The 19,723-nt window shown below is 37.3% G+C and overlaps 1 protein-coding gene across 1 annotated transcript in view; it reads left to right on the top strand.

The window, feature by feature from the left end:
• Positions 1-246: 246 nt before the first annotated feature.
• LOC111169002 (uncharacterized) overlaps positions 247-19,723 on the top strand; it is a 60,395-nt gene continuing 40,918 nt past the window's right edge. Inside the window, 3 exon segments of the mRNA XM_089912897.1 lie at positions 247-525; positions 1,834-1,892; positions 3,857-3,983. Coding sequence (XP_089769023.1) covers positions 1,878-1,892; positions 3,857-3,983 — 142 coding nt within the window. The 5' untranslated portion in view covers positions 247-525; positions 1,834-1,877.

Genomic DNA, 19,723 nt, shown 5'->3' on the forward strand with positions numbered 1-19,723 from the left:
AAGTCTGTCCCATTATGACTAAACCAGTGAACTCACTTTTGAGAAAATACGCTATTTGTCTTTCACAAAGGACGCCCCCTTGATGCCAAGTAGGTTAATTAATGCAGAGACGGAAAATTCTATTCCATTAGAAGGATATTTTCTCGGGACTATCAGGATCTACCAATCTGGAGAATCTGATATCAGTCATGACCTTTACCTGCTTGCCTTGGTACACCCACATAGGCCAGGTATGGAGATAGTCCAAGAACCACAGTGCGGAGAAACACCCAATCCGGGGTCTCGGAGAACCCAGGACCACGGAACAAGCATTTCCCCCGTATTTCTACTCTGCTGCAATAAATGGATTGCTCTGTTCAAGACACCCCAGGGCGCGGGGAGCGACGGGAAATGTAGTCTTTCTCCCTCCACAGCCCTCATGGTTTCTGGGGCTTCCTCTGCGCCTGTGCAACATAGGTCCCGCCTCATCTCTTCCGCCCTCACAGGCCTCGTGGTGTGAAGATCCTGGAGCTTCGGCCCTCGCAGGTGCGGGATCTGTACGGTGGGGACGGGAACTTCGCGTGGCCCGGAGCTTTGCTGAGAGCGGCGTTCTCGTGGCGGGGGCGGAAGTGGTACGTCTCGGGCCGCCTTCTGGTCCAGGCGGGACTGCAGTGCCCGGGTCTGGCCTGGACGTCGGCCCTGGGAAGGTGGGTGGGGCGATCCCGGTTCGGGCCTTGTGGTCTCGGGGGCAAGGTGGCGCTGAGACCCGTTAGGAGCGGGGACGGTGCGTGTGGGGATGGAAAGCCCGGCCCGGCCTGCATCTGACGGGGGGACGCCGGGGCGGACAGTGGGAGGGAAAGCGCGGTGGTCACGCTGGCCGTGAGCGGGCCAGAAAGCACGGGCGGAGAGTGTGCTGGGCATCCCTGCTCTGGAGCGGGAGAGACTCGGTCAGTTACAGCCGTGTCACCGGTACTGTGGGCGGGAGAAGTAACCTGGGAATGAGTCAGGTCTGCAAAGGAGGTTATGAATAATGCCTGCTTCATGGCGTTGTTCTGAGAATTCGATGTGGTGTCATTTGGAAAAAGAGGCAAGTGCCAGGTACTGACCGCCGAAAAAGTGATAGTAGATGTTGTTGTTCAGAAGACACTTCGTTCTTTTCCTTGGGTGGTTTACATAAGCCTCCCAATTATCTCGTGATAGCGGTATGAGCATCTGCATTAAACACACGTTAAGCAGAAAGCAGATCTGAGTCTCAGGGTGGTGAGGTGGTCCTGAGTTTGAGAGCGCCTGTGACTTCTCCAGGCTCACCCGGAATGTGACAGAGCCAGGAGTCGAACAGTCGTTCATACCGTTCAGTCATCAGAAGAAACTTATCAAGAGTCCCTTTTGAGAAACTGCAGCCCACTTCAATAATGTTTTTAAAAATTGTCTTAAAGCTTGCCATCCTTTTTACTGGGCTTCCTGTGGATTTTCTAACTCCAGGGGTAAACAATATTGCTAGGAAAACAAAGTAAGGATGCAGGCAGTGTCTTTTCTTCTACTGTTAATTTTAATGAAACGTGTCGTTCTTTGGTGTATTTTAGTATGTTAGTTTTTTGTGTGTATTGTCTAAATTAGTAAAAAAAATTATTTTTACCAACTGAGAAGTGGTAGGTTTAAGCCCCATGATCATTTCAAACTGGAAGATGGACAAGTGGTGCTTCCACAGGGTACTTCCCTTGCCTTTTCAAGGGCCAAAGTGAGTCCTTAGGGAGGCTGCCCCTCAGCTGGGCTGCTGAGGTGATTGGGAGGTGAATGTAGGAACTATAAGGCAGGCCAGGTGTTCTGACCTTTTCCTCTTTCTGTCCCCCCCAGCTGAATCTTCACCGTCCTCTACACTCTCCCAAGACCTACTGAAAATGAACATATCTGAGGTGAGCTCTTTATTCATCCCCCTGTTAGTGGTATGATAGATTCAATTCTTGATTTCAGATTGCTCTCAGATTCTGTTACACGTCTTTTATCAGTGTAAGTTATTTCCCTTTTATAATCAGTTTTACTTGGGTCATGAATGTACCCTGAATTATATCGAATACCTTTTTGTATCTATTGGAGTAAAGCTACAGTTTATTTTTTTTAATCTCCAAATATTAGAGGTAGCAGGTAGCTTAAATGGATTTTAGAATGTTAACTTACTCTTGAATTCTTGTATAGACCCTACTTGATAATGGGTGTGAGCCTTTTTTTGTTTTGTTTCAAATTTGTAACTGACATCTTTTTGCTATTATCATATTTAACTTTTATTCTGTATTTACACACTACATTAGCCTATAATTTTGTTTTCTTATGTCCCTGACTAACTGTGGTATCTTGGTTATATTTGTCTTTGGGGCTCTTTCTGCTTTTTTCTCCTCTCCTCTCCTTTCCCTTCCCCCTTCCTTCTTTTGTCCTTTCTCTCTCTCTCTCTCTCTCTCTCTCTCTCTCTCTCTGTGTCTATTTCATATGAGAAAATCATCTGTTATAGACTTCCTGAAACTCACCTCTAAAACTGGACTTTGTGAATACATCTGCTTTTTGTGTGTTGATGCAGATTACTGAGTCACTTTATTTAAACAGTCATGGATCTAGTCTGGTTTTCTATTTTTTTTATTATTTTCAGAGAAAATTGTACATTTTTGTCTGTTTTTGCAGTGTATTTTCATGACCTTGTTGATAGTTTTATATTTGTTGTTACATCAATAATTTCTGTTTTCATATATTTAAACTTTCTACTTAACACAGGGAATGCTGATCAGAAAACAACCAGATGTGTTAACGGGTCGGCCCTGTCATAAATCTAGAATTTCAGAGCCTGCTGTTGGGCTTGGAAATTTGTACTGTTAGTATATTCTAAATACTGAGTTGAGGGAGCATGCACTCAACCATTTTGCTGGTTCCAACTTCAGTACACCAGCTGTCAGTTTCTTTTTTAGATAGGTGATATATTCACATGACTCTAAAATCTAAACAGAAAGCATATTCATTGAGGTCTTGATCAGTTTGAATTAATTATTTTTTGTGGTGCAAAGTATGAATCAAGGTTATTGTTATTATTTTTCTAATGGAGTTTTTTTAGTCTAACATGATTTGTGTCAGAATATACTTTCTCCATTGAATTGCCCAGACACCTAAATTAAAGAAATGTGTGTGTGCATTATGTTTGTATATATCATTTTTATACTTTTTCTTTTGATCTCTGTGTTTCATTTTCATTAATATCACACACTTTCTTTGTCTTAAGCTCTATGGTATGTCTTGAAATCAAGTAATATCAGTCCTCTGACTTTGTTCTTTTTCAAAACTGTTTTCATATTCTAGGTTGTTCGCTTTCTATGTAAATATTAGAATTAACTTGTGATTCTAAAAATCCTGGTAAGCTTTTGATTATGATTTCATTGAATCTGTAGATTTCTTTGTGGAGAACTGACAGTCTCCATCATACTGAATCTCCTAATCTATGAATTCAATATTTATCTCTGTTTACTAGGTTGTTTAGAGAATTTTGAGCTGAGAAAAGACATGACCTGACTTATAATTTAATAATAGCTCTGAGAGTGGGCTCTAGTGAGATAGTGGTGGAAATAAATGATGTAGCAGGACTTTCAGTAATCCTTTCAAGAAATGGTGATGTTAGCAGTTGTACTTTGAAGTGATCAAATCTTGGATGGAATTTAAAGGCAGAGCCAAAACTCTGAAAATGCCTGCTTCCCTAGGACATCACAGATAATATGTATACTGTCAGATATTTTTGATTTTTCATAATGTGAAAAAATTTCAGTTTTCATCTTACATTCCAAAGGTATTATCCATGTCACCTAATTTTGAATTCTTCAGATTGATGAGAAATGTGCTTTCACAGACATCAGTGTCATTCAAGGACGTGACTGTGGAGTTTACCCTGGAGGAGTGGCAGTGTATGAGCTCTGCTCAGAGGACCCTGTACAGAGATGTGATGCTGGAGAACTACAGCCACCTTGTCTCATTGGGTGAGCCTACTTTATCATGCGACTGCCTACAGTGTATTTGATTTTCTGTTTCTTCTCCTGTTTTTTTAAAAAATCATCTATATTGAGGTATAATTAACAGAAAATAAAATTCAACAAGTTTCTATGTGTAATTCAGTGACTTTTGAAAAATGTGTACGGCTATACCACCAAAATCATACAGATATTTCTATCATGTGAAAATTTTCCTTATGGCCTTTCTCAGTCAGTCCTCTCTTCCCACCCATTTTATGATAATCACTGATCCTCTTTCTATTTCAATACTTTTGCCTTTTTTGAAAGTTCATATAAATGGAATCACACTTTATATACTGTCTGTATGGCTTCTTTCCCTTAGCATTTCTTTGGAGATTCATGGATATTGTTGTGTGTGTCTGTATTTATTCTTTATAGTGATGAGTAATGTTTCGTTCTTTGGCGTGTATTTTCAGTTGTTGATAAGACATGAGGTCCTCTTTGCTTTGGTGCTATCATAAGCAAAGGTGCTATGAATATTTAAGTCCAAGTCTGTGTGTGGCTATGTTTTCATAGCTTTGTGTAAAGACGCTAGTTGTTGTTTCCTGGGTCTTATGTATACCTACAGGAAAACCTGGTTTTATCTGCTTTACTTTATTAGGCTTCTCAGCTGTTACTTTTTGTTACAAATGGAAACTTTGTGGCAGCCCCTTGGGTCCAACCACGTCTATTGCTGCCAGTTTTCAAACAGCATTTGCTCACTTTGTGTCTCTGTGTCATGTTTTGGTAATTCTCACAACATTTCAAACTCTTTCATTATTATACTTGTTATGGTGATCTGTTGTAATTGTTTTGGGGCACCATGAATTGCACCCGTATGAGATGGCAAACTTGATTGATAAATATGTGTGTGTTTTGACTGCTCCGCTGACTGGCCATTCCCCCATCTCTCTCTTTCTCTTCAGGCCTCCTATTTCCTGAGACATAATAATATTGAAATGAGGCCAATTAATAACCCTGCAATGGCTTGTAAGTGTTCAAATGAAAGGAAGAGTTACATGCCACTTACTTTAAATTAAAAAATAGAAATTATTAGTAAGGAAGGCATGTTGAAAGCCGAGATATTCTGAAAGCTAGGCTGATCGCACCAGTTAGCCAAATTGTGAATGCAAAAGAAAAGTTCTTGAAGGAAAATTAAAGTGATAACTCGAGTGAACACATGAATGGTAAGAAAGTGAAACAGCCTGATTACTGATATGGAGAATATTTTAGTGTCTTGGATAAAAGGTCAGACAACATTCCCTTAAGCCAAAGTGTAATCCAGGGCAAGGTCCTAACTCTCTTCAATTCTGTAAAGGCTGAGAGAGGCAAGCAACCTGCAGAAGAGTTTGAATCTATTATAGGTTGGTTCATGAGGGTTAAGGAAAGAAGCCATCTCTATAAGATGAATGTGCAAGGGGGAGCAGCAAGTGCTGATGGAAAAGCTGCAGCAGGTTATCCAGAAGATCTAGTTAAGGTGATTAATGAAGGTGGCTACATGACACAACAGAGTTTTAATGTAGATGAAATACTCTTCTATTGGAAAAGATGCCATCTAGGACTTTCATACGTAGAGAGGAGAAGTCAATGCCTGGCTTCAAAGCTTCAAGGACTCTCTTGTTGCGCGCTAATGCAGCTGGTGACTTTAATTTAAATCCAGGGCTCATTTACCATTCCAGAAATTCTAGGGGACTTAGGAATTATGCTGAATCTACTTTGCCTGTGCTCTGGAAATGGAACAACTGAAGCCTGGATGACAGCACATATGTTGACAACATGATTTACTGAGTATTTTAAGCCTATTGTTAGACCTACTGCTCAGAAAAAAGATTTCTTTCAAAACATGCTCATTGGTTATGCATCTGGTCACTCAAGAGCTCTGATGGAGATGTACAATGTGATTAGTATATTTATGCTTGCTGACACAACATCCATTCTGCAGCCCATGTGTTGAGTTGTTTTGACTTTCAAGTCTTATTATTTAAAAAATATATTTTGTAAAGCTATGGCTGCCATAGATAATGATTCCTCTGTGGGTCTGGGCAGAGTCAATTGAGAACCTTCTGGAAAGGATTGACCATTCTAGATGCCATTAAGAACATTTGTGATTCACGGGAGGAGTTTACAATATCAGCCTGAACAGGAGTTTGGAAGAAGTTGATTCCAGTCATTATGGATGACCTTGAGGGGTTCCAAACTTGAGTGTAGGAAGTGACTGCAGATGGGCGGAAGAAGCAGAAGAATCAGAATTAGAAGCAGATCCTGAAGATGTGACTGAGCTACTGCAATCCCATGATAAAAATTTAATGGATGAGGAGTTGCTTCTTGAAGGAGCAAAGGAAGTGGTTTCTTGAGATGGAATCTACTGGTGAAGACACTCTGAAGATCCTTCAAAGGACAACAAAGGATTTAGAATATTACACATTTAGTTAATAAAGTAGTAGCAGGGTTTGAGAGGATTGACTAGTTTTGAAAGAAGTTTTACTGTCTGTAAAATGCTGTCAATTCGCTTTGCATATTACGGAGAAATAATTCACGAAAGGAAGAGTCAATTGATGTGACAAACTTTATTGTTGTCTTGTTTTAAGAAACTGCCACAGCCACCCCAGCCTTCAGTAACCACCACCATTAATAGTCAGCAGCATCAACACTGAGGCAAACCCTCCACCAGCAAGTTTACCATGCACTGAAGGCTCAGTGATGGTTAGCATTTTTTAGCAATAAAGTGTTATTTTAAATTAAGATATGTACATTGTTTTTTAAGACATAATGCTGTTGCAAACTTACTAGTCTACTCTGTGTGTAAACACAGATTTTCTATGTATTGGGAAACCAAACAATTTGTGCGACTCACTTTATTGTGATATTCACTGTATTGCTGTGATCTGCAACCACACCTGCAGTGTCTCTGACATATGCCTGTATATGAAGAAGAAAACAATAACTGCCAAATGTTTTTAAAGTGCATGTGTCATTTACGTGGGCATTAGTAACTTACAGTAATTCTAGTTGCTCCAAATATTCACCATCATTTTGTGTTGTAAACCCGATGAGTTTTTATCCTTTTAGTGGGGGTCTGTTGTATCTATTTGGGTTTCATTTATCATTTCTCTTTGACTGATGATGATGAACAGCTTTTGTATGCTATTTGTTCATTCACATAGCTTTTAAAAAAGTAAGTTCAGATCCTTAGCCCATTTGTTTTGTTGAGTTTTTCAGCTTATAATTCAGTTGAAAGAGTTCTTTATACAATCTCGATAGAAGACTTTTATAAGATACACATGTTGACAATTTTTTCTCCTAATCTGTGGTTGATCTTTTTAGTTGTGAAACAGTCGGGCAAAAGGTTTTCATGTTGATGAAGTCCAATCTATCATTTCCTTTACTTTCCTATTCTATTCCCCCCGCCCCCTGTTTCATAATTTGCCTAACAAAGGTCATTCAGATTTTCTCCTCTGTTTTTTTCTAGAAATATCCTTGGTTTAGATTTTACATTTAAGTCTTTGACTTTTTCCGGTTAATCTGTGTAAATGGTGTGAAATATAGATTGTGATTCATTTTTGCAGCTAAAGGTCTGCTTGGCTCACTGGTTATCCTTTTCCTATTCAGTTGCCTTGGCACCTTTTGAAATAAATTGTACACATATGCATAGGCTTCTCTCAATATCATTCTGGTTTATTGATCTAAATACCTATCTTAATAGGTATGCACTATTTGACTAGTGCACTAGTCATGCACTATTTTGATTAATCTGTCTATGCAGTAAGTTTTTACATCAGAAGGAATAAGTCCTCTTAACTTTTTCTTTTGGCTATTACAGTTTGTTTTTCTTTCCCTATAAATTTAAAATAATTTTATTTTTTCTGGAAACCCTAGTGGCGTTTTATAAGGATTGTGTTGAATGTTTAGAAGATTTGAGGGAAAATTTACATCTAATAATATTGAATTTTCTGATGTGTGAACAATGTCCTTACTTTTCCTTAGCTTTTAATGTTCCTTTGCAGTGTGTTACAGTTTTCACTTACGTGTCTTCAGCCTTTTTTGTGAGATGTATCCTTAAATCTTTTGATGCTATCTGTAATGATACTTTTAAAAACTTCAATTTCCAATTTTTTTTGGATTTAAGTAGAAATATAATTCATGTTCATTGATGTTTATCTCTGTTTTGCTAACTTCACTTGTTACTTCTACTAGATGTCTTGAAGATTCCTTAGACTATTTTATATATTAAATAATACGATTTGTAAATAAAGATATTTTTATATTTTTCTAATCTCTCTGCGTTTTAATTTCTTTTTTGAACAGGCCAGGATTTAATGTGAAGAATTTATTTATTATTTACAACTAAGTATGATGTTAGTCATAGGCCTTAAATAGTTGCTTATTGTCACCTATTTCTTTTCTTTCTATTCCTAGTGCTGTAAAATTAATATCATTTCTTCCTTAAAAGTTCATACTAGAATTCATTACAGAAGGAATCTGGACCTGGAATGTTCTTTGTTGGAATTTATTTTTTAATAACAACTTGATTGAGGTAGAATTCATGTACCAAAAGTTCACCCTTTTAATTTACACAATTCAGTATATTTATATACATATATAGAGAGAGAGAGAGAGAGTGTGTGTGTGTGTGTGTGTGTGTGTGTGTGTGTGTGTGGTACGCGGGCCTCTCACTGTTGTGGCCTCTCCCGTTGCAGAGCACAGGCTCCAGACGCACAGGCTCAGCAGCCATGGCTCACGGGCCTAGCCGCTCCACGGCATGTGGGATCTTCCCAGACCGAGGCAGGAACCCGTGTCCCCTGCATCAGCAGGCAGACTGTCAACCACTGCTCCACCAGGGAAGCCCCACAATTCAGTATTTTTTAATATGTTCACAGAGATATGGAACTATCACCACTATTTAGTTTTAGTATATTTTCATCACCCCAAGAAGAAACCCTAATCTACTCTGTGTCTATAGAGATTTGCCTATTTTGGAGGTTTCCTATAAGTAGAATCACAAAATATATAGCTTTTCCTGAGCGGCTTCTTCTACTTAGCATGATCTTTTTTTTTTTTTATTTTGCGGTACGCGGGCCTCTCACTGCTGTGGCCTCTCCCGTTGTGGAGCACAGGCTCTGGACGCGCAGGCCCAGCGGCCATGGCTCACGGGCCCAGCCGCTCCGTGGCACGTGGGATCCTCCCAGACCGGGGCACGAACCCGTGTCCCCCTTTATCGGCAGGCGGACTCTCAACCACTGCGCCACCAGGGAAGCCCAGCATGATCTTTTTAAGGTTCATCAGTGTTATAATATGTATCCGTAATCAAATTCAATTTCTGGTTAAGTAATATTTGATTTTATGGATATATCACATTTTCTTTTTCTGTTGGTGGGCTTTGGGTTGTTTCCATTTTGACTGTTAATGAATAATGCTGCTAGACCAGTTGTGTTTTTGTGTGCACATAGTTTTCCATTCTACTTTGTATATACTTAGCGTAGAATTACTGGGTGGTATGGTAACTCTGTTTTAACAATTTTAGGAACTGCCAAAAGAATGTCTCAAAGCAGTGGTACTTCTTTTACCACCCCACCAGCAATGAATGAGGGTTCCTGTTTTTCCACATGTACCTGAATAATTGTTGCTGTTTTTTTTTTTTTTAGCCCTCCTAAAAAAGTGGAGTGTGAAGTGGGATTTCATTATAGTTATGAGTTGTATCTCTCTAATTTTGAGCATTTTAATGTGTTAATTGCTTATTAGCTGTGTATATTCCTTGGAGAAATGTCTGTTCACATCCCATTCTCCATTTATAAGTTGGGTTATTTGTCTTCATTGTTGACTTTTAAGATTTTTTAATATAATCTGGATACAAGTCTCTTTATCAGTTATATGTTTTGTAAATATTTTCTTCCATTCTGTGAGTTGTCTTTTCACTTTCTACATGGAGCTCTTTGAATCGCAAAAGTTTTTTATTTTGATAATATCCAGCTGGCCTATTTTCTCTTTTCCTCTTTTTTGTCAAATCTCAGAAAACTTTGCCTAACTCAAAGTCAAAAACATTTACTCCTATTTTTTTCTGTATATTTTATAACTTTTTTCTCTACATTCAGGTCTGTTATTCATTTTGAGTTAATTTTTATAGATGGTATGTGTTACAACTTCATTCTTTTGCATGTGAATAGTGAAGTGTTTTCCAACATCATTTGTTGAAAAGACTATATTTTTCTGATTGAACTGTAGCCCCCTTGTTGAAATTCAGTTGTCCATAGATGTGTTTATTTCTGTCCTCTCACTTCTATTCCATTGGTCTCTATTTTTATTTTTATAATGTTTATTCTCACACCAGTACTACCTTAATAGTATAGTATGATATTGTGATTTATAATAAGAAAGAAGATTTGGTCTTCATCCCTGTTCCTGGCACAGAGTTCTAAATCCCTTGGGATTTCCTAAATGTAAGAGAGATTGAGATGTCTTTTGTTATTCATAACAAGCCCCTTTCAACCATGCCATAGTTCATGTTAATGAGGTAGCATTTGGAAACCCCCTGAGGATGTAGGCTTGTTGCCAGGAATACCAATCAAGTGATTTGAGGGTTGGGACATTCAGGCCCACCCCCAGACCTCCAGGGCTTGACTTAATTACTAACAACAGTTATTCCTACGTAATGAAATCTCCATAAAAATTTCTGAACTCTAGGGTTCAGAGAGCCTTGTTGTTGCTGAACACTTGTAGGTGGTGGGAGCTTGATGCTCCTGGACAGGGCATGGAAGCTTTGCCCTATGCAGCTTTTTTGTCTGGCTGTTTCTGAGTTGTATGCTTTGTAATAAACCTGGCAATCTGTTAATAGTAAGCAAACTGTTTTCCTGAGTTCTGTGAGCCATTCTAGCAAATTAAACCTGAGCACCAGGATGTGGGAACCTCCCATTTATAGCTAGCTGGTCAGAAGCACAGGTAGCAACCTGGACTTGTAATTGACATCTAAAGTGTGAGGAGAGGCAATCTTGCGGGACTGAACCCCTAGCCTGTGGGATCTGATGCAAACTCCAAGTAGATATGTCAGAACTGAATTGAATGTAGGACACCTTGTTCGTATTGCAGAGTTGCCTGGTAGTGGGAAAAACCTCTACACAGTCAGTGACCAGCAGTGAAGTAGTATTGAGAATACAGAAGTATTTTGTGAGTAGAGACAGTAATATAGATGAGAAACAGGAGTGTTTTCTATAACAGAGTAATTGAAATTGAATAGTGTGAGCCCTCCAAGTTTTTTCTTTATCAAGGTTGTTTTAGCTATTCTGCGTAACTTGCATTTCCATAATTTTAGGATTGGTTTGTCAATTTCTGTAAAAGAGTAGAGCTGAGATTTTGAGAGGGTTTGAATGTAGCTCAACTCCTGGAGTATTGCCATCTTGACAACTTTAATTCTTCTGATCCATGAACATTGAGATTATCTGTCTTTCCATTTATTTAGGCCTTTTAAAATTTATTGCAATGATATTTTGTTGCTTTAAATGGGCAAGGTTTATACTTTTGTTAAAGCTATTCTAAGTATTTTATTCTGTTTGATGCTATTGTAAATGGAATTGTTTTCTTTATTTCATATTTGGATTGCTCATTGCTAGTACATAGAAATACAGCTGAGTTTTGCATATTTATCTTGTATTCTGCAACTTTGATGAACCTGGTTATTAACTTTCAGAAGTTTATTTATTTATTTCTAGATACCTTAGGATTTTCTATACTGATTTGGTTTACCTTGCCCTTCCTTTCTTTGCTGTTTTATGATAAAATTTAAGCTCATGAATTGAGACTTGGTTTTGCTTTATTATTTTTATTTATTTATTTATTTTTAATTAATTATTTTTGACTGCGTTGGGTCTTCGTTGCCACATGCAGCCTTTCTCTAGTTGCAGTAAGCGGGGCCTACTCTTCGTTGTGTTGTGTGGGCTTCTCGTCGTGGTGCGCAGGCTTCTCATTGCCGTGGCTTCTCTTGTTGCGGAGCACGGGCTCTAGGCGCGCAGGCTTCAGTAGTTGCGGCGTGTGGGCCCAGTAGTTGTGGATCGCAGGCTCAGTAGTTGTGGCACATGGGCTTAGTTGCTCTGCAGTGTGTGGGATCTGCCTGGATCAGGGCTCGAACCCGTGTCCCCTGCATTGACAGGTGAATTCTTAACCACTGCGCCACCCGGTTTTGCTTTTTTAATGTAAGCATAAAGCTCTCTATTTTCCTTTGAAAACTGCTTTAGCTGCATCACACAAGTTTTGATGTTGTGTTTTTATTTTCATTTAATCCAAGATATTTTTTAAAATGTCCAGTGATTTCTTGTTTGATCCATTGGTTTTGTAGAATTTGTTTACTTTCCAACTATTTGTTTCATAATTTATTGTTATAATTTTTATATCCTTTGTTTGTATGTCACTCTGGATAATATTTCATGCATGGTTCAGTCTTATTAAATGTATTGAAATTTGTCTTAGGGCCTAGCATATGATCCTGGGGAATGTTCCATATGTGACTGAAAAGAGTACTTTTTCTTGATGGGGATTAGTTCCAGTGGGCTGATCATATTGCTGAAGGCTTCTATATCCTTTTAATATCTTATCTACTTGTTTTATTAAATATTGAGAAAGGAATGTGAGTATCTAAGTATAATTTGTGTGTTATCTTTTTCAACAAGATTTGCTTCAGGCATTTTGAAGCTCTGTTTTTAAGTGGCAAAGCACTTAGGATTGTTACATCCTCCTGATGAATTTTCCCATTTAGCATTTTGCATTGTTTATTTTTATTCCTGGTAGTATTTCTTTTCCTGAATTTTGTTTGGTACTGTATAGTCAGTCAGACTATCATTTGCTTATTGTGTGCTTCGTGTGATATATAGTTTTTCTGTCCTTTTATTTCTAACCTGTGTCTTTACATTCACAGTCAGTTTCTAAGAGAGAGTGTGTTTGTTTTACTTTTTATTAGCTCTGACAATTTTTGTGTTTTAGCAAAATGTTCATATCACTTATATTTAATGCTATCTTTGTGGTTGAATTTGAAACCTTCTTGCTGTTTACCTTCTAGTTTTTTGTCTTTTTTTCCCCCCTCTTTCCTACCTTCTCTGTGATTAACTCGTTCCCCCCCACCCCCACCTTTTTTTTTTCTTTGGCTGCACTGTGTGGCATGCAGGATCTCAGTTCCCTGACCAGGGATTGAACCTGGGCCCTCAGCAGTGAAAGCACAAGTCCTAAGCACTGGACCACCAGGGAATTCCCTTAACTACTTATTTTTAATGAATCTCCTTTAACCACTTTTGGCTTCTGAGATATACTTGTTTGTATTTTTAGTGGCTTCTACATATACATCTCTAAAGCGTCAGTCTGCCTTCAAATATCTTGTTACTTCAACTTTGTTATTACAGAATATTTTCCTTTTCTGTCTTTCATCCTTTGTGTTCTTGTTGTCATTTATTTTGCTTCTACATATCTTATAATCCACATAATACATTGTTTTCTTCTTATAAAATGTTATTTGCACTTTAATATATTTTTAAAACAAGAACAGTGTGTTTTATTTATATATTATCCATTTACTTTTCTCTTTATTTCTTTTGTGTAGATTCATATTTACACTTGGTATAATTTTTTAAAATCCAGATGACTTAACTTTTCTTTTAGATCTGATCAGCTGGCAATGGGTTTTATTTATTCATTTGTCTAAAAGTGTCATTATATTTTTGGATAAGTACTAGCACTTTGAGTTTGCTCAGGATTCCAGACACTGGTTTGGGGAGACAAGAGGAACCTAACTTGATTGGGGCAGGTGAAAGTTAATACTTAATTTTAGGTCCTTTATTTAGCAGAGAAAGTTAGTAAGAATAATGTACTGAATTTGTAAGATAAGCATGAACAGTTTGAAAATCTCATGTTTGGGCATACTGACTTTTTTTTAAAAGCTGCCATTTCGAATAAGTCACAGGGGAACAGAAATGTTCGCCATTCTAATAATATTAGACTTTAATATTAGACTTTTGAATCATCTGGGAAAATTTGTTAGAAATGCAGATTCTCATATGTCACCCCAGAACATTAGACATTCTAATATTAAACTCTAATATTAGACTTTTGAATCATCTGGGAAAATTTGTTAGAAATGCAGATTCTCATATGTCACCCCAGAACCACAACTTAAGAACCACTAGAGTAATAGAGTGCTCAGTTGGCCGGGTGCCCTTTGAAATTAATGAGGAATTCCTGAAGGCACTGAATATGGCAGGTCTATTAGGACCATATGGCCCTCTGACTTGGGAGTCCCAGTGACCTTTTCAGAGTGCCTTTGAGGTCAAAAGCTGCCATAACGACACTAAGGTATTAGCCTTTTGCACCATTCACAAGCAAACAATGCAGTTTCCAAATAAGTATATGATTGGAACATAACAAAATGAGTGCAAAAGCACATGAGAACCTACATGTCTTATTAAAGAGATCTATGTCAGTTTTTATATGTGATGTAAATATTGGTAATCCTTATAACAAAACCCTTTGGAGTCTTTTAGTGTTTTTCTCCCCTCCGGGGAGTATATTGTCCTGCCTTGAAGTTCAGTTCTGGACTTTTGTTTTAACACTGTTTTCTCAACATGTTCATGTTTTTCTCTATCTTCTTTAACCTATGGAGTGTATTAGAATAGCAGCTTTGAGGTCCTTGGAAGCAAATTTAATCTCAGATGACATTTTTTCTTCTGTCCCATTGATTGACTTGTTTCCTGGTCATGAATCGTGTTTTCCTTCTTTTCATACTTGGTCATTTTTTTTAAATTTAATTTTAATTTTATACTGGGGTATAGTTGATTTATAATGTTGTAGTAGTTTCAAGGTACAGCAGAGTGATTTAGTTTTAAATATTCATATAAGCATTCTTTTTCAGATTTTTTCCATATAGATTATTATAGAATATTGAGTAGAGTTCCCTGTACTATAAAGTATATCCTTGTTTATTTGATATATAGTAGTGCGTATATGTTAATCCCAAACTCCTAACTAGTCCCTCCCCCGCCTTTCCCCTTTGGTAACCATAAATTTGTTTTCAAACTTATGAGTCTGTTTCTGTTTTGTAAATAAGTTCACTTACATCATTTTTTAAGATTCCACATGTAAGGATATCATGTAATATTTATCTTTCTCTGTCTGACTTCACTTAGTGTGATAATCTCTAGGTCCATCTGCAAATGGCATTATTTTATTCTTTTTGCTACAAATGGCATTATTTTATTCTTTTTTATGGCTGAGTAATATTCCACGGTAGATATGCACCGCATCTTTATCCATTCCTCTGTTGATGGACACTTAGGTTGCTTCCTTGTCTTGGCTACTGTAAATACTGCTGCAGTGAACATTGGGATGCATGTATCTTTTTAAATTATGGTTTTCTCCGGTTATGTGCCCAAGAGTGGGATTGCTGGGTCCTATGGTAGTTGTATTTTTAGGTTTTCAAGAAACCTCCACACTGTTCTCCATAGTGCTTGTACCAAATTACATTACCACCGACAATGGAGGAGGGTTCCCTTTTCTCCACACCCTCTCCAGTATTTATTGTTCATAGACTTTTTGATGATGGCCAGTCTGACTGGTGTGAGGTGATACATCATTGTAGTTTTGATTTGCATTTCTCTAATAATTAGAGATGTTGAGCATCTTTTCCTGTGCTTTTTGGCCATCTGTATGTCTTCTTTGGAGAAATGTCTGTTTACATCTTTTGCCCATTTATTGATTGTTCTGTTTTGTGGGGTTTTTTGATATTGAGCTGCATAAGCTGTTTGTATATTTTGGAGATTAATCCTTTGTCAGTTGCTTTCTTTGCAAATATTTTATCTCATTCTGTAGGTTGTCTTTTTGTTTTGTTTATGGTTTCCTGTGCTGTGCAAAAAGTTTTAAGTTTAATTAGGTCCCATTTGTTTATTTCTGTTTTTATTTTTATTACTCTAGGAGGTGGATCTAAATAGATGTTGCTGCAATTTATGCCAAAGAGTGTCTGCCTGTGTTTTCCTCTAAGAGTTTTATAGTATCTGGCCTTACATTTAGGTCTTTAATCCGTTTTGAGTTTATTTTTGTCTGTGGTGTTAGAGAATATTCTAGTGTCATTCTTTTTACATGTTGCTGTCCAGTTTTCCCAGCACCATTTATTGAAGAGGTTGTCTTTTGTCCATTGTATGTTCTGGCCTCCATTGTTGTAGATTAATTGACCATAGTTGTGTGGGTTTATTTCTGGGCTTTCTGTCCTGTTCCATTTATCTATATTTCTGTTTCTGTGCCAGTACCATACTGTTTTGATGACTGTAGCTTTGTAGGATAGTCTGAAGTCAGGGAGCCTGATTCCTCCAGCTCTGTTTTTCTTTCTCAAAATTGCCTTGGCTATTCAGGGTCTTTTTTGTCTCCACACAAATTTTCAATTTTTTTATTCTAGTTCTGTGAAAAATGCCATTGATAATTTGATACGGATTGCATTGGATCTGTAGATTGCATTGGGTAGAATAGTCATTTTGATAATATTGTTTCTTCCAATTCAACAGCATGGTATATATTCCCATCTGTTTGTGTCATCTTCAGTTTCTTTCATCAGTGTCTTATAGTTTTCAGAGTACAGGTCTTTTGCTTCCTTCGGTAGGTTTATTCCTAGGTATTTTATTCTTTTTGATGTGATGGTAAATGGGATTGTTTCCTTAACTTCTCTTTCTGATCTTTCATTGTTAGTGTATAGGAATGCAAGAGATTTCTGTGCATCAATTTTGTATCCTGCAACCTTTCCAAATTCACTGATTAGCTCTGGTAGTTTTCTTTTAGCATCTTTAGGATTTTCTATGTATAATATCGTGTCATTTGTGAACAGTGACAGTTTTACTTCTTCTTTTCCAATTTGGATTCCTTTTGTTTCTTTTTCTTCTCTGATTGCAATGGCTAGGACTTCCAAAACTATAAAAGTGAATAAAAGTGGCAAGACTGGAGATCCTTGTCTTGTTCATGATCTTAGAGGAAATGCTTTCAACTTTTCATGGTTGAGAATGATGTTAGCTGTGGGCTTGTCATATATGGCCTTTATTATGTTGAGGTAGGTTTCCTCTATGCCCACATTTGGAGAGTTTTTATAATAAATGGGTGCTGAATTTTGTCGAAAGCTTTTTCTGCTTCTGTTGAGATGATGATACAGTTTTTATTCTTCCGTTTGTTAATGTGGTGTGTCATACTGATTGATTTGTGCATATTGAAGAATTCTTGCATCCCTGGGATAAATCCCACTTGGTCATTGTGTATGATCCTTTTAATGTATTGTTGAATTCATTTTTTTAGTATTTTGTTGAGTATTTTTGCATCTATGTTCATCAGTGATATTGGCCTGTAATTTTCTTTTTTTGTGGTGTCTCTGTCTCATTTTGGTATCAGGGTGATGGTGGCCTCATAGAACAAGTTTGGGAATATTCCCTCCTCTGCAATTTTTGGAAGAGTTCCAGAAGGATAGGTGTTACCTCTTCTCTAAATGTTGATGGAATTCGCCTGTGAAGCCATCTGGTCCTGGACTTTTGTTTCTTGGTAATTTTTAAATCACAGTTTCAATTTCAGTACTTGTGATTGGTCTGTTTATATTTTCTATTTCTTCCTGGTTCAGTCTTGGGAGATTGTACCTTTCTAAGGATTTGTCCATTACTTCTAGTTTGTCCATTTTATTGGCATATAGTTGCTTGTAGTAGTCTCTTATAGATCCTTTGTGTTTCTATGGTGTGAGTTGTAACTCCTTTTTCTTTTCTAATTTTATTGATTTGAGCCCTCTCCCTTTTTTTCTTGATGAGTCTGGCTAAAGGTTTACCAATTTTTTATCTTTTCAAAGAACCAGCTTTTAGTTTCATTGACCTTTTCTCTTGTTTTCTCAATCTCTCTTTCATTTATTTCTGCTCTAATCTTTACTATTTCTTTCCTTATGGTACCTTTGGAATTTGTTTGTTCTTTCTCTAGTTGCTTTTGGTGTAATATTAGGTTGTTAATATTTGAGATTTTTCTTCTTTCCTGTGGTAAGGTTGTATTGCTATGAACTTCCCCCTTAGAACTGCTTTTGCTGCCTCCCACATTTCAGATCGTCATGTTTTCATTTTCATTTGTGTCTAAGTATTTTTTTATTTCCTCTTTGATTTCTTCAGTGATCCATTGGTTGTTTAGTAATATATTGTTTATCCTCCATGTGTTTGTGTTTTTTACAGTTTTTTTCCTTGTAGTGGATTTCTAATCTCATAGCACTGCGGTTGGAGGAGATGCTTGCTATGATGTAAATCTTCTTAAATTTACAGAGGCTTGATTTGTGACCCCAGATGTGATCTATCCTGGAGGTTGTTCTGTGTGCCCTTGAGAAGAATGTGTATTCTCCTGTGAGATGGAAATGTCTTATAAATATCAACTAAGTCATTTAAGACTTGTGTTTCCTTAGTGATTTTCTGTGTGGTTGATCTGTCCTTTGAAGGTGGGGTTTAATAATAGTGGCATTGAAATCTCCCACTATTATGTGTTACTGTTGATTTCTCCTTTTATGGCTGTTAGTATTTGCCTTATATATCAAGTTGCTCCTATGTTAGGGCATATATATTTATAATTTTTATATCTTCTTCTTGGATTAATCCCTTGATCATTATTCAGTGTCCTTATTTGTCTTTTGTAACAGTCTTTATTTTAAAGTCTATTTTGTCTGATAAGAAGATTGGTACTCCAGCTTTCTTTTGATTTCCATTTGCTTGGAATATCTTTTTCCATTCCTTCACTTTCAGTCTGTATGTGTCCCTAGGTCTGAAGTGGGTTTTTTGTAGACAGCATATATATGGGTCTTGTTTTTGTATCCGTTCAGCCAGCCTATAAGTCTTTTGGGTGGAGCATACCTATATGTATGTTCTTATTGCCATTTTGTTAATTGTTTTGAATTTGTGTTTGTGGGGCTTTTTTCTTCCCTTCCTCTTTTCTCTTTGGTGATTTGATGACTATCTTTAGAGTTGTGTTTGCTTTGCTTTGTCTTCTTTTGTGTGTGTGTCTCTATTGTAGATTTTCAGTTTATGGTTACCATGAGGTTTTGATATAGAAGTCTGTATATAAACAAGATTGTTTTAAGCTGCTGGTCTTTTAATTTCAAATGCATTTCCAATATCCTACATTTGTACCATCCTCTTCTCACAGTTGCTGGCTTTGATATCATTTCTGTGTGGGTGATTTCCTACCTTTACTCTGTTTGCCTTTACCAGTGAACTTTTCCATTAATAATTTTCTTGTTTCTTGTTTCTAGTTGTGACTTTTTCTTTCCATCTGGAGAAGTTCCTTTAGCATTTGTTGTAAAGGTAGTTTGGCGGTGCTGAATTCTCTCAGGTTTTGCTTGTCTGTAAAGCTTTTGATTTCTCCATTGAATCTGAACGAGAGCCTTGCTGGGTAGAGGATTCTTGGTTGTAGATTCTTCCCTTTCATCGCTTTCAGTATATCATACCACTCCCTTCTGGCCTGCAGAGTTTCTGCTGAAAAATCAGCTCATAACTTTATGGGAATTTTGTTGTATGTTATTTGTTGCTTATCCTTGTTGCTGTTAATACTTTCTCATTGTCTTTAATTTTTGTCAATTTGATTAATGTGTGTCTCAGTGTGTTCCTCCTTGGATTTATCCTGACTGGGCCTCAGCAGTTCCTGGACTTGGGTGACTGTTTCCTTTCCCATGTTAGGGAAATCTTCAGTTATTATGTCTTCAAATATTTTCTCAGGCC

The sequence above is a fragment of the Delphinapterus leucas genome, chromosome 6 (assembly GCF_059928025.1).
Source record: "Delphinapterus leucas isolate spDelLeu-1000000601 "Yukka" chromosome 6, BTC_Dleu_Yukka2, whole genome shotgun sequence".
Taxonomy (NCBI): domain Eukaryota; kingdom Metazoa; phylum Chordata; class Mammalia; order Artiodactyla; family Monodontidae; genus Delphinapterus; species Delphinapterus leucas.